Genomic DNA, 13,899 nt, shown 5'->3' on the forward strand with positions numbered 1-13,899 from the left:
GAGTTCAGCTATGGCAGGTCTACAAGCTGTGAGAAAAGGAATTTCAGGTGTCAATCATCCCCCCTCTTTCATCTTAAGATCCCAGAAAGCAGAACTTCCTTGTTATTCAAACTTAAAGAAGATTAGTCCAAACAGCAGCTCAAAATTGGTGCATGCACTTTGCTGTGTGTGATCAACATGTGTAGCCAAGTGTTAAAATTAAACTTGACAGGTCTAGATAGAAGCCAGGGCTACTCTTGATCAACTTAAGACAGTTCATCTAGTTGCCAAGCTCTTATATGATTGCAAATCAGTCGGCAGTACCTCAGTGCTTGCTGACAGATGGATGAATCAAGCCTTCAAAAGGCCTCATTGGTGACACATTAACATGAGCTGAACTACCTGGAGGACTCCGAATTCTAAGCTGTCACAGGTGGCAGATGAGACAAAGCTACTATGCTGCTCTGCTTGTTTCGTAACATAACCCAACTCATGTTGAGGAGAAAATTGGCACCTGCTCGACATCTATTAAAAAGCAGTTTCTGAGATTTGAAGGAGGGTTGTTGTTACATGTCTTGTATTATTAATTAAAACAACCTTCTCTGAGTCATCATCGCCTTTTCATGTGTCCGATGTCAGAACAGGTGTGAGGTAGAAACAATGAACAGCGAAAGAAGGAACAGATTCAGGGTGTGGGTGTCGTACAACTTCCCACGCTTTAATGGCAAGCTAGTATGTCCTTACAAGACACTGCAACATACTTTACCATTGTTAATTTGAGAACTGCTTTGTAGAACAGCATAATAGCAGCCTGTCATGCTGTTTGTTTTTCCTTTTTTTGCATAGTTGCTCACCCTTTATTGTGGCAGAAAGCCAGAATTGTTAGTGTGGGTAAAACTTGTCTTCTCACTGATGAGAAAATTAGGTTATTAGCAGGGGTGTAAGTAATAAGTTACAAATTGCCCTCAAGGTTAGGGTGTTACCTGCAACAACTGAGAAGAAGAAAAAATGTTGAAAATTATTATGAAACATATATTAATATTTTAAAGAATTTTTGTTTAGTTACAAGTATATTTTCCAACTTGTGATTGTGCCTAACTGTTCAAATCATCAAGCACTTTAGTTTTACACATACATTCTACATAGAAAAGACTTAAATTGACAACTGTCTTATTATTGAGTTCTCATGAACATTTTCATTGTGGTAAATGCAACTCAAAATTTTTGATGTGAAATATAAAGGCACAACTTATCAAAACCAACCAACAAAACAATTATAAACTCACAGAGTTTAAGAACATTTTCAAATATTGCGAAAGTGAGTCTTTTTTAATGGTCTAGTTATCAATTTCTTCATCAACACAGAGCTTTGTTTATCAAAAAATCTGTAATTACCAGAGATGTTACCAGCTGCATAATTCTATTTTTGAGGTGTTCATTGACATGCACACAAAGTATTTTGGGTAAACTAAAGCCTTACAGACCAGTACTGGCTGCTTGGTTCTCATAGTTATGTGTGCTATGCTAGCTACCAATACCACTTACCTGCAACATGAACAAGGGGGACAGGGACTAATTGCAGGGACAAATGTTCCCAACCAAAGCGCTTGCAGTTGTCTGGGTCTGGTCCAGGCCCTGTTTATCTCAACCTCTGTTGGCAGTCATACACACACAACACACGCCATGCTCTGATTTAACCAGAGGCAAAGCCCCCGCCAACCCCCACTCCCTCTCATCAAAGATTCATAAAGGCAAGGTTCTCAATGATTTTCTGTCTCTTCCCGTATTCACAGCTTGTTGTCCTCACCCTCCCTGTCTTCTGCCAGTCAGACAGCGGAAGTCAGGCGGAATTACAGCTGAAGTGGCCGCTGGCTCCCAAAGTGTGTGTGAGTGTGTGCATGTTTGTGTATTTGTGAGGTGTGTGCTTGCACTATTATGCATGTGGGTGTTAGGAGACAGAGGGATAGTACACGGGCAATAGGGCAAGGGGACGAATGGACAGTGACATGTTGGTGTTGTAGTAAAAATGTTAGGAGCCCCCCCATGCAGAGAAGGAGCACCCCGCCCCATACTCTGTTCCCCTCGTGCACTCCTTCCGCCACTCTTTGTCTTCCTGGAGCCCCATGTGTCGTGGCAGCTTCCACACTGGATCTAAAACTAGCTCACTCAGAGTCCCAGTCACCAGGCCCAGGGCACACCATCTGTAGCCCTCCAAGTCTTTCCGTGTGTGCATGTGTGTGTGACTTTGTAAGTGTGTGTTTACTTCCTTATTTATGTGTGTCCGTTTGAGTGCAAGCTTACAAGCATGGTTGTGTGTGTGTATGTATGTATGTGTGTATGTGAGTGTCTGCAAACTCAAACTGCCGTGCCTCAGCCTGTTAGTCTTGCTACTTACCAGGCTTAGCCAGATGAGGGCCACTCAGCCCGGATCTAATTCCCTCCGACTCTGGCAGCACTTCACTCCTGGCTCTCTTTTTTTTTTCCTCTCGAGTGTGCATCTGTGACCTTGGCTGACATCATAGGGGGTTAAACTGTGGACTTGGAGATGTGGCCAGAGCGATTGAGTTGTAAGTCAGTTTTTGGATGGGAGCTTTCTCACAGCCATCTGGGCTTCTATGAGGCTCAGAAGGAGGTTATCCCTCTCTTACTCCCCACAGCTGACCCTGGATCAGTGCTAAGGGCAGAGGCTTCAGTAAGAAGCATCCTCACTGGGATAGGTAGCGCGGAGCTGGGATGTTTGTGGAGACAAAATTAAGAGAGCAAAGTAATGATGAGAGCTGATCCTTTTTACCACTTCTGTCATAATCCTGCTCTTTTTGTTGTGCCAAGCTTTGCATGTGGCTTCTGTGCTATGATTGTTCTGTGGGCATCAGTATGTGCAATGCTTGTGCCACCATAGAGAAAGTTTTGGGCTCTACAAAACTCAGTCCTTGATAATGCTGGTATTACAGTTATTGCATCAATATTACCACTACAAACAAAACAATATTAAGCACCAGTTGGGCCACAAACACCCTGAATGACTCTGAAGGAGGGATTTATGCACACAGCTACAAAAAGACACGCAGCAACTTATCTGCATTGGCAGGTATATATGTACTTATACACACTCACACTCACACACACACCATTGTACAGCGTTTCCTGGCTCGCTCTGTGCACTCTTTGTATCCTGTTTGGTGCAGTGCCTCAGGGCCTAGCCTGGCTGCTCCTCCAAACAAATTGCTCGCTGTTCACAGCATTTTAAATGCCGAGGCCCTATAATTACACTATTTACTTAATAGGGTGAAACAAAACTCGTGTTCACGCAGCAGGAGCACCAGGTGATGCAGAAGTTAAAACACCTGGTGGAAAGCGCTCCTCTAAGTATTGTTGGGGAGCATACACATATGTACGCATGGTTGCATACACTTTCACATTGCCATGCTACACATTACACAGGCTTTGAGAAGAAACTTCACTGAGGCTGGGGCCTTTTCTTTTGTCTGTTTACAATGGGGGAAACGTCAGAAATGCATCAGACAAAGTGGGATAGATAGGCTACTGTATACCCAGCCTGACATTTTCAGGCTGAGTTCACACTGTTCTGTAAATAGAATGATTAATGACAGTTTAGTTGTTGACTTATGGCAGATAATCATTTAGAAATGTTCTATTGTGTGCCACTCCTTTTCCTGTCCATTCAAAGGTTAACTAAATAAAAAAAAAGAAGCAAGCTAAAATCAGTCCTGCCAAAATAAAAATGATGGTATCAATTATGTGTAACTGTCAGATGTTGCTTGGCTAAAGTTGCAAAAGCTTGCCAGTGACAGTTGAAGAAAGGTCAGGAGGTTACAAAAAAAAAAAAAAGTGCAGTGTTTGTCTACTTTAGTTCAAAGAAGGATGTGTAGTTAAAGTATTATTACAAACATGTTGGTGTCCCATTTTTTATAGCCTCCTATGGTTGGAAATTGAGTTTTCACTCTTGACAAATATGTCTCAACTATTATCTTATCAAAATTCCTATGTTTGATGTCCCTTAAATAATATTCAGACTAAAGTTTGGGGTTTAAATCGTATCACAACCCAGGTGTCTACCACTCGCATACAAATTATTTACGACTGTGTCAACAGAGTGTGTTTACAATCAGTGTGATGCTGAACCTATTATGTGATCACACCGTGACAAGTGATGACAACAGTGAGTCAACAAATGTTAAAAGGTAACAGCAAAGTGTGTTTTTCTGTTTCCGTTGCTGTTTGAAGTTCTTGGGTGTCTCTCTTTTATGTGAAGAGTTTGATATACGTGTTTCTGAAACTTGATAGCTGTTGTGCAACAGTTTGAAGTCTCTATCTCACAGTTTAACTTGATACAAAAGGCTTCAGAGTTTAACATCCCGTCCCCTGGAGCTGGACGGATGACTTGTAACCAAGCAATTAAAGTTACAATAGACTATAATTAGCTGGGCCAGCTTGACCCCGCCATTGTCACCTGAAGACAGGTGGGAATTGTGCCCACGTTGGATCGACCTTATCATGTGACCGGGGTCAGGTGTCTTCCAATAGCCCGACTGTATGGCTGTTGAGGCAGGCCTCATCCATCACCAGCTTTATTGCACCATTCAGTTGATGCCCACAAGGCACTGACGCGCAGACAGGAGGAAGGGGGTGTGTGGTGAGAGGAAGGGATGAGGGTTAGAAATGATTGTTTTACAAGAACACTCTGAGAACAAGTTTTCACAGCAACTGTGTGCCATTGCCCTGGAAAACTAAGAGTTAGTGCTCCCAACGCCGCAGTAACCCTCTTTCTGATTCCCTAACAGCAGATTTACAGCCTTCGAACACCAAGCTGTGAAAAAGTGCAATCACTGGCAGGCTCGTAACCTCTGTACCCTCACCGTCAAGGCCTCTTATTGCTCCATTTTCTCTCCTGGGCTTTATAAATAAACAGCGTCATCAGGAAAAACTTAAGTGTCTCTTTAGAACCAGCTCTAATTAGTTTAGCCTGTATATATCAAAATGTTTCACTATGGTATTTGGCCACGTGTGGCTCGTTTGGGAGGGATGATGGAGTGGGTTTGGGTTAGCTGTGTTAAGCTGGGCATCCTTCCCTGTTGAGTGTTGTCCTTTGGGTGTTGCTTGTAGGGCCCTAAGTAAATGTTTTTTTTTTTTTCTCTCCTCTTTTTTCCACTTTTCCCTCAAGCCAGCTGCTTATGCTGAGCTAGCCTTTAGCCTGGCACAGGTGGCTTGTAGGCCAAAAGTTACAACCAGCCCTTTTCCAATCTGCCTAGAGCACACACTCATACACACACACACAAACACACACGTGTGCGCGCACACATACACACATAAAGAAACTCCCTCTCTCTCTTGCTTACTTTTATTCCTCCCAAACAGACTCTAACACACACAGATCAGTGCCTAAGGGAGCGATCTGTCACTCCACCCCTTGTCGGAAGAGTAAACGGCCAGGAGGGCCCTATCTGTTTGTCCTTTTCCTGCCTCTATTTTTATTAGAACCTGATTGCATTTGAACAATAGTTGTCTGCTCGTAAATTTTGCGCCTGTGTTGACACTAGGCCACATTCCATCCCATAGCCTGAGGAGGAGAAGGAGCAGGCCGGGGTGTTTGGTAATTTGTTACACTGTTAAGCACCTAATGGACGTCCACCTGGTTTTTGAGAGCAGTAGCTGTACTTCAGGGGCTTGCCTCTTTTGCACTTCTAGACTGCAATAGTGTTTTATTGCCTCCAATTATGAAGGCTATTTAGAGGCTACCTTGCTTTGTGTGTGTTTTTCTGCTACATCTGGTTCACCCTGCTCTAGACGGGGCAGCCAGCCAGGCCACATCAAACAGTCAGGGTGTGAAGCAGGCAGGGTCTGTGCAGGTACAGCAAACCTTTCTCTGTTTATGCCGCAGGCTTCGGTTAACTCTGTGAACAGTACATGGACTCCGTGAAACATGGAGTCTGGCTTTGAGAAGCAAGTAATGAAGCCTATTTGTTTCATGTGGTTTAATGAGCAGCCCACACTGCATCTGGCAAGAGGGACACCTCACAGAGTACAGGGAAGGGGCTACCCCACCCAAAGCACCCAAAGGTACAGAATCATTGTCCCAGCCACAGCAGAGCTGCCGAGCACGTTGGGGAGAGTGTTGAAAGCACCACGCAGCACCCACCTCTTCTCCCCCCTCCTCCCTCCTTTTTACTAATGCATTTTTGTGTGGTTTCCACAACCATTAATTAAAGGGAAAAGAGTGCATCAGATGTTAGTTTTATTAGCCCAGGCTCCTTAGAGGGAATCAAAATGAAAGGAACATATGTCATGCATTTGATGACGCCCTCCCCCCCTCCCTTTTTCTCTCTCTGTTTCTGCCTCCACAATTGCCCACCTCACATACTCACAAAGTGTACAGTCAGCAGCTGTCTGCAGACACAATAGCGTTTGATTGATCCTAAGGAAACGGTTAAGACACGGCCCTGCCCACGCTTTCTGGCTGGCTGGCTCACATTCTGCACCACTTTACATTTAGGGCTGGATGTGGCAGTGATTGGGATAATGGCAGTTGGGGATAGTGGGTGGGGATCTGAGGCCCTGTTCAGGCTCTAATGAGGACAGCCCTGAGAGTTCACAGGACCTTTTGATACTTGGGTGGTGCAGTAAGAGATCCAAAGCTTGACTATTACAGGTTGGGCCTTGTTTGAAATTTCTCCTTGTTATACTTCAGGATATTACCAATATCTTGCACAACACAGTAGATAGATAAGTGTGTGGATAAAAGCTATCTGTTTCTCTCCCACCCATTATATAACCACATGACATACAGAGACAGATGTGCTCAATCGCTCATTCCTTACACAACATCACATAGATACAGAGTGTACATGGATAATATACTCCTTTCTTTCTACTCTCTCCCTGGGACGTGATTGCATGCCTTACCTTCAGGGGCAGGCTGATTTATGAGACACATGCCTGTTTTTTCATGACTTGTTTGATTGCATTCTCAGCTATCGGGCACTCGGGTTGCCAAGACCATAAAAATTCACACCTGCACAGGACTGCTAGACAGTCATATGAAGTGCAGGCATAGCATGAGGAAGCAGGTGATCTGAGGTATTTTGTTTCCCTTGATCAGCACAGACGTTTAATACAGTTCGGAACTGACACGGCTGATTGATTGATGTTAGGTGTGATTGTGTATGGTGCAGATAATGAACTGGGTATGGCACATATTTGAAGAGATCTCGGAGGTTGATCTCTAACAACCTACTTTTGAATCTGTGTGAAATCTTTTGATTATCTTCCATCTTTTTAATATCAACAAAGAACAATGTAGCCACAGCTCTGTAATTTGTTATACACAAATTTATTCTTCATGTTGTTCTTTATTATTGTGCTAATAGCAAGTATTGTTTCTTAAACCATGAAATTTAACAAAATTGTGGGCACGTTTCTAGGTATATATGTACGTTTTTACCGGACATTATTTCATATGATGAAGGTCAGTTTCATGGCTTTCAAAACTGAACACCAAGGTATGAAAGACATTCTATGCCTTCATATGTCTCCAAAAACCTCCCCATCAGCAAGGCCTGACTCCACCCTGGTCCTGAGACAATGTCCTGGGTCAGCACTTGCTCTCTTGTCCCATGTGGTTACAAATGACCTCCTGTAGCGATAATGCAATAAGTGTTGTCTCCTATCTATGTTCTCCGGGTTCTTTTTCACTTTGCCTGACACAATCGTGCATTTATCAGTGTAATTGCAAGAGTTGGGAGCACTGATGTTGTCTATTAGGCGGATTTCCATCCTGTTAAGAGCAGAGGGCCTTTTAATGTATGGCCTTGCTTGAGTGTACTGCTACACAATTACACACCGACCAGAGATTGAGTGGGCTGATGATGCTGGTGATTTGGATGGTGGTGGATGATATTGGACCACCCTGCTCTCCTCTAACAAGCCTCTCAGAGAGAGACGAAGGGGGGTACAACAAAGTGAAACTCAGGTTAATCATTTTATTTACTCGTATTTCTCTGTCTCTCTCTATCACCTTCCTCTCATTCATTTCTTTAACCAAGTGATGGAGCCCAGACCATGGAGCGGGGGGGGCAGGGATCGATGGGGAGCGCATTACAGTAAAACGTATTGATTAGGAGACCTGCGAGCAGTGTGTTGGAGATGGTGGAATGATGCAATGCTTAAAGGAATTTATCCTTTGACTTTTACATTAACCTTTTATTGACTGCTTTGCCTGTCCATAATTAACACTCACTTTAGCTAAAGTGGTTAGTTTGAGCGCAAAGGGGGCCCGGACCCTTATTGCAGCAAGGGCCGTGGATCTCCTGCCCCAGCCGCAGTTCAAGTGCACTGTGCAGCATGGAGGGAAAGGCCTCTGTGGAATAGAGGCGATAGAATCCTAGATACCTTTCACATTAGCATACCATTTGAGCTGGGGCCTGCCAGGCTATAAGGTTTCGGGGCAAATTGAAATGAGTGATTGTGTTGCCAATCTCTCTTGACCGAGCGCCAGATGGGATAGTTAGGCCCATATCTGTCTGGGGTTAATCCATTGGAACAGCCTGGACTTACAAACACACTTAACACAACACACACCCCACACACACCTCTTTGTCTTTGACCTTAACTTTAAGGTGGGCTGTTCTGCCATGGGAAGGTCTTTTGGTGTGAGCCTTGTTTGTACGCCACTGTGGCTTACACTGAATTTCTAGCAAGAGCCCCGGAGAGCTTAAGGCACCTCGCTTGATATTGACTTTTTGTTTGGTTCCATTTTAGCAGTCAGGAGACGGCGCTGTGTGAACAGTGGTAGATTGTGTAAAAGTGTGTGCTGAATTACCTACACTGTATTATCTTTGATAGTCCTCCAGCCTTGATATCTTTTATATCTCTGGTAAACCAGGAGTCCTCTATTTGCAAGCTAATGTTGCAAGATCCCTTGTCAGATAAATGCAGCAGCCCTGTTGAAGGCGTCGGATCGGGTTTTTATGGTACGTACCCTTTCAGTATGAGTCAAGGCAGCAGAAAAGAGGCTAGTGTTTTCTCTCATAGCTATACTGCTTGAATACTTAATCAGACCAAATCAAAGGCCTGGGTTCCCTTAGCCTATGGAGTCCTTAAGCTGATGTCAGCAGAACCAAGCAGTGTGTGTGTGTGTGTGTGGGTGAGTGAGGTTGTGCTGTCTGGGTCAGTTCTTGCTCACTCCTTGGATATGTATGCCAGCCATGTCCTCCTCCTCCTCCTCTGAAGTGGCGCTTCCTTTAATTCGCACCCTAAATAAATGATGAGAACATTTAAACACACGGCTCGTCGCAAAGCCCCAAGGTCGCCTAATCGTATTATTTATGAAGTGATGTGCTACATAATGGTACTTAGTGCATGTTAACAGATGCTATTATCAGGCCCTGATCCAGAGCACAGAAGATATATTGGAACAGTGGATGTTAATGCTGCTCCTCACCACCGTAATGCAGCAGCTCTTTAAAGGGCTAACCGCACCAAAATGCAGCACTTAGGCCCAGAGCCAGGCGAGCATTAAGTGGCTCCAGTGAAAATATATAACCACAAATTGTGGCAGCCCCCGACTGTCCCCTGACAACTTAAACAACCCCTCATTGCATCCATAACTGACCCCATATCCGTCTCCTCAGCCTCCATGTCCCCTTCATCCCCTCCTGTAGTCACTGGCCACAAGGTGGTGGTGGTTGTGTGTGTGGTTGTGAGTGCAAGGGTTGTTTTTGTTTTTGTATGGGATGGAAGGATATGATAGGACAGACCCTGGCATGATGACTGAGTGGGGAGTATAACTGGCCTCGTGGCTGTTGAAGGAAATTCTTTGGACACCACTCACCAAGCACACACACACATACACACCCTACAAATGCCATCCTTCACCCCTCCCTCCTGCACCTCCAGGTCAGGGGTCACCCTCGTCTGTCAAGAGGCAGAGGGAGGGCAGATTTACAATGACAGCAGAGAGCAACACCAAGTCACTGCAGTAAATATTTACACTGGTCTGACAAAAGATGTGGCTGAGGTCTGTGGGGGTTCCAAACACGGAAGAAATTACAGCCAACCCCAGATTATTAATCATAAAAAAAAAATCACACAGTGACATGAAAGGGCTGGATTTGTCACTGCTCTGTCATGATTGCAACAACAGAGAGTGATGTTCTTGTGAAACCATCCTGCTATGTGTGTGTGTGTGTGTGTGTGTGTGTGTGTGTGTGTGTGTGTGTATGTGTATGTGTGTGTGTGTGTGTGTGTGTGTGTGTGTGTGTGTGTGTGTGTGTGTGTGTGTGTGTGTGTGTGTGTGTAAAATGAAAGGGACATTCATCGTGATGCATGATATCATGGTTTCTCATCAGCCTGATACTGGTGCTGCTATTCCGTGCTTTGGAAACACTTTCCTGACACATCACTTTCTCCAACTCCCTTGAAGGAATTCTGCTGGATGGGCTTTGCTGGTTTGAAAGTTTTAAAGCAGAGAAAAATTATGTTCAAATCACAAAGGGATCAACATTTTCATAACCATACATAAATGTAAGGAGTGTTTATCTTTGATATGTATGAAAATAAAACTTCCCACCTCCTTGGTACTCAAGGGTCACACAGACACACTTACTCTTGTATCCTGGAGGTTGTAATTGAGCCCAGTGTTATTAGCTGTCATAAAAAGCAGAGGAAACACACAAGCCGATTGCCTCCTGGTCAAACAGACAAACCCACAGTGTGTTTAAGGATGAGTTAGCACACCCACTGTTGACCAAACAACTTCATATTTCTGGAGCTGACCCTTGAAAGCCTTCATCAGTCCATGCAGAGACCAGACAGATTTATCATTCAACAGGCTTCATCAATATTTGCCTCAGTTTGTCGATGTGTAATCTTTACTCAAGGGCAGCATCCCATGTGTCAAAAAATTAAAGTATACGTTGGAAGTTCTGCATGCGCCTTGTGACGTGTGTCCTAACCTTGATGAGTGTCTACCAGTTGTTTCTGATTGGAAGGAGGAGTTAATGGGTGCGCTTGTTTCCTGTTCACTGTCGCCTCAGGTGCCACTCCAGTCTGGCCCAGACGTTACCCCCTGAGGAGGCCCCAGTGGATCGACCCTTCTGGGGTGTGGATGACCCCGGCATGCCACTGCCCTTTGATCTGGCCGACATCATCAACAGAGTGGAGTCACTGCTCTGGAGGTAGGATGGAGATGTTGAAGAGTGGAAGTTGGCTTATATGTATTATACATATACAATATGTAGGTTCTGCAGCATGCATTCATTAATTAATTCATTCAATCATTCATTCATTCATCCATTCATTCTCTTGTTTATTCAATGCTTCATCTGATTGTTAAGGAATACTTTTATTCACACAGATGTGAAAAATGTAGACAGTTTAGCATACTGTAAAACTACACTTGGAAAAACTACTACTTTGGGCCTCTTAAGGAGAATACATTATTTATTGTAAAATAATTTACTTTCAAACTCAAGGAGTTGTTCGCAAAACCTGTTCAGGGTATCAAAAACTTTCTCCTGACTCTGAAATGATTAATATTTCATACACGTCCACATAAATGCGCAGAAAAGCTTGTTAAAGACTCGTACTGTAAATATAAAGTAATTAGTACCAAAGGTATTTGGATTTCCTATTACAGCACACTTCACCATGAAGTTATAGCATGTCTGTCTTCCTTTTGGTTCATCATCATTACAGTGTTTTTAGAGGGTCCCTCAGGGCCTGCATTATTCCATCAATTAGCAGCACAAATTCCTTAAATGTTTTTTTTTCTTCATGTTCTTAATTTTAACCTCACAGTGTTAAACGTTGAGGTGGCTGATTGTTCTTACTGATAAAAGTTGTCTTGTTTTTGTTTTATTTCCACCAGAATGTGAAGGATGGGTTGAGGTAGTCGGACGGAAAGACAAAAGAATTACCCCACCAGCTTTTTGAATGGCCCCCCACATCATCTGAGGGCACAGACCACTGAACACTCCTCTGTTTTAATTCTACCAAGATTGATTTTCTTTTGATTGAAGCATCTACCCCCCCCTCCACTACCCAAGAAGTCCCCGGCATCTCAGCCGCTACACCTTGGAGCTGGCTGGAAGGAAACCAGAGCACCACAATAGTATCAAAATAGTGCTTCAGTAACATGCTAACAGCGCAACGCTTAGCAACAAGCTACTAGTGTCACAATGGTCTAACGAAATATAAGTGGAACCGGCATTTCAGTGTTAGCATACATGTGTAACTATTTATTATTTCTGTGTATTCTGTTACGTAACCTCATGTAACCCAGATATGCTTTTATCAATGGATTGACTCATTCTCAGTAGTCACAGTACCGTACATACATATATGCTTTCTACTTGTCACACAGTGTTATAATACAGTATAGAATGGTAAAAAACTGCTCACCTGGCATTGCATTTACCTGTGTATAGTAACCCCCTTTATTATTATTGTGTTCACCAGTGGAACGACCCGAAGAGACCAAAGAAAGAGTATAAGAGGAAAGTTATGAATGTCACCCATGAAGAACATGAAGAATGTGTTGTTTAGAGTTTACGCTGCAAAGGTGTGCTTGTGCTATTTTAATGTGTGTACTCGTGAATGTGAGTGTTTGTGTGTGTTCATTATACATGTGATCAGTTGTTGGCTTGTGTGTTTGTGCTTGTGCATGTACACTGTCCCACTTGTCTACATGAAGGCGTGTGTGTATGAATGTGATAGTGTGTGTGTGTGTGTGTGTGTGTGTGTGTGTGTGTGTGTGTGTGTGTGTGTGTGTGTGTGTGTGTGTGTGTGTGTGTGTGTGTGTGTGTGTGTATGAATGTGATAGTGTGTGTGAGCCTGTAGGCAGCCTGCCAGTTGTTTGTTCTTGAAGATACACATATGGAGAAACAGAGAGTAGCAGCGGGGCCCCCTCTGCCTCTGCTCTGATGAAAGGCAGCTCTGATAGAATGACCCGGAACACAACCGCCGTTTCTCATAATTACAGCTGTTCAATCGCTTTTAATTACTCTTAAAGTGTGTAGAGCACCACATTCCCCTGTAATGCTGCAGGCCATCCGAGAGAGAGACAGAGAGAGTATGAGAGAAAGATCCAGAGCTTCTGACAAAATCCATTTTCAAAAAAGCTTAAAAGGGTGGAAAAGGGGGCCGACGTCAAAGCAGTGTAGCAGCCCTCTTCGTTTGATTCCTTTCTCTATCTAGTTCATGATGAAGTAGAGACGCTGTTTACTATTAAAAATGCAGAATGCACTCCTTTTTTTACTTCTGAAGTTTTTTCCAAGATGTTAATGGTTGCCAAACGCTGTTCTTCTTGCTTCTTTTTGCTGCGCCTCTGTTGTTTGTTGTTGTCAGAGATTTGTTTGTAGATCGGCAGTAGCGTTGACTTGTTTGAATCACTCTGTGCTCCCTGCGCCACAGCTTGTCTGTCTGAAGCAATAGGAATGGCAGTAAATAAAAAAAACAGTGTTTTATCCAATGACCTGTGTTGCATTGTCTTTTTTGTGCTTTTGTCACTTTTATAAGACACAGGGTGAAAAAAACACGTGACAGGTGCAAGCCTTTCCTCACACATGCACATGTGTTTGAAAGTTAATTGATAGCATGCCTCTTCATGTTGTGAACTAGTCTCAAACCAGTGGACTTGTCTCTTTTCTTTTCCACAGTGGTGAAAGTTAGTGACTTCCCCCTTATAATCTCTGCGTCTCCAGAGATACAATATATGGGACAGCATCAACCAACGGGGATGAGCTCAAGTATTTTCACACCAGTCCAAGGCTGATACTCACATAGAACTTTAAAATGAATGAATCAGAACATCCTTTAATATTTTCTTTTTCATTTATTTAAAGATATATTTGGACCTCTAATGTCTTAATTGAAAGAGACGGCAGTTGATAGAGTAGGAAAGGA

At 43.5% G+C, this 13,899-nt stretch overlaps 1 protein-coding gene across 1 annotated transcript in view; it reads left to right on the forward strand.

Moving 5' to 3' along the window:
* The window catches only part of fto (FTO alpha-ketoglutarate dependent dioxygenase), a 121,286-nt gene extending 107,851 nt beyond the window's left edge, over positions 1-13,435 (forward strand). Inside the window, exons 9-10 of the mRNA XM_074667118.1 lie at positions 11,031-11,171; positions 11,864-13,435. Coding sequence (XP_074523219.1) covers positions 11,031-11,171; positions 11,864-11,870 — 148 coding nt within the window. The 3' untranslated portion in view covers positions 11,871-13,435. The remainder of the gene's footprint in view (positions 1-11,030; positions 11,172-11,863) is intronic.
* Positions 13,436-13,899: the final 464 nt, after the last annotated feature.

This window comes from Halichoeres trimaculatus, unplaced genomic scaffold (genome assembly GCF_033239565.1).
Source record: "Halichoeres trimaculatus isolate MK-OKI-2021-1 unplaced genomic scaffold, fHalTri1.1 fHalTri1_scaffold_3, whole genome shotgun sequence".
Lineage (NCBI taxonomy): Eukaryota > Metazoa > Chordata > Actinopteri > Labriformes > Labridae > Halichoeres > Halichoeres trimaculatus.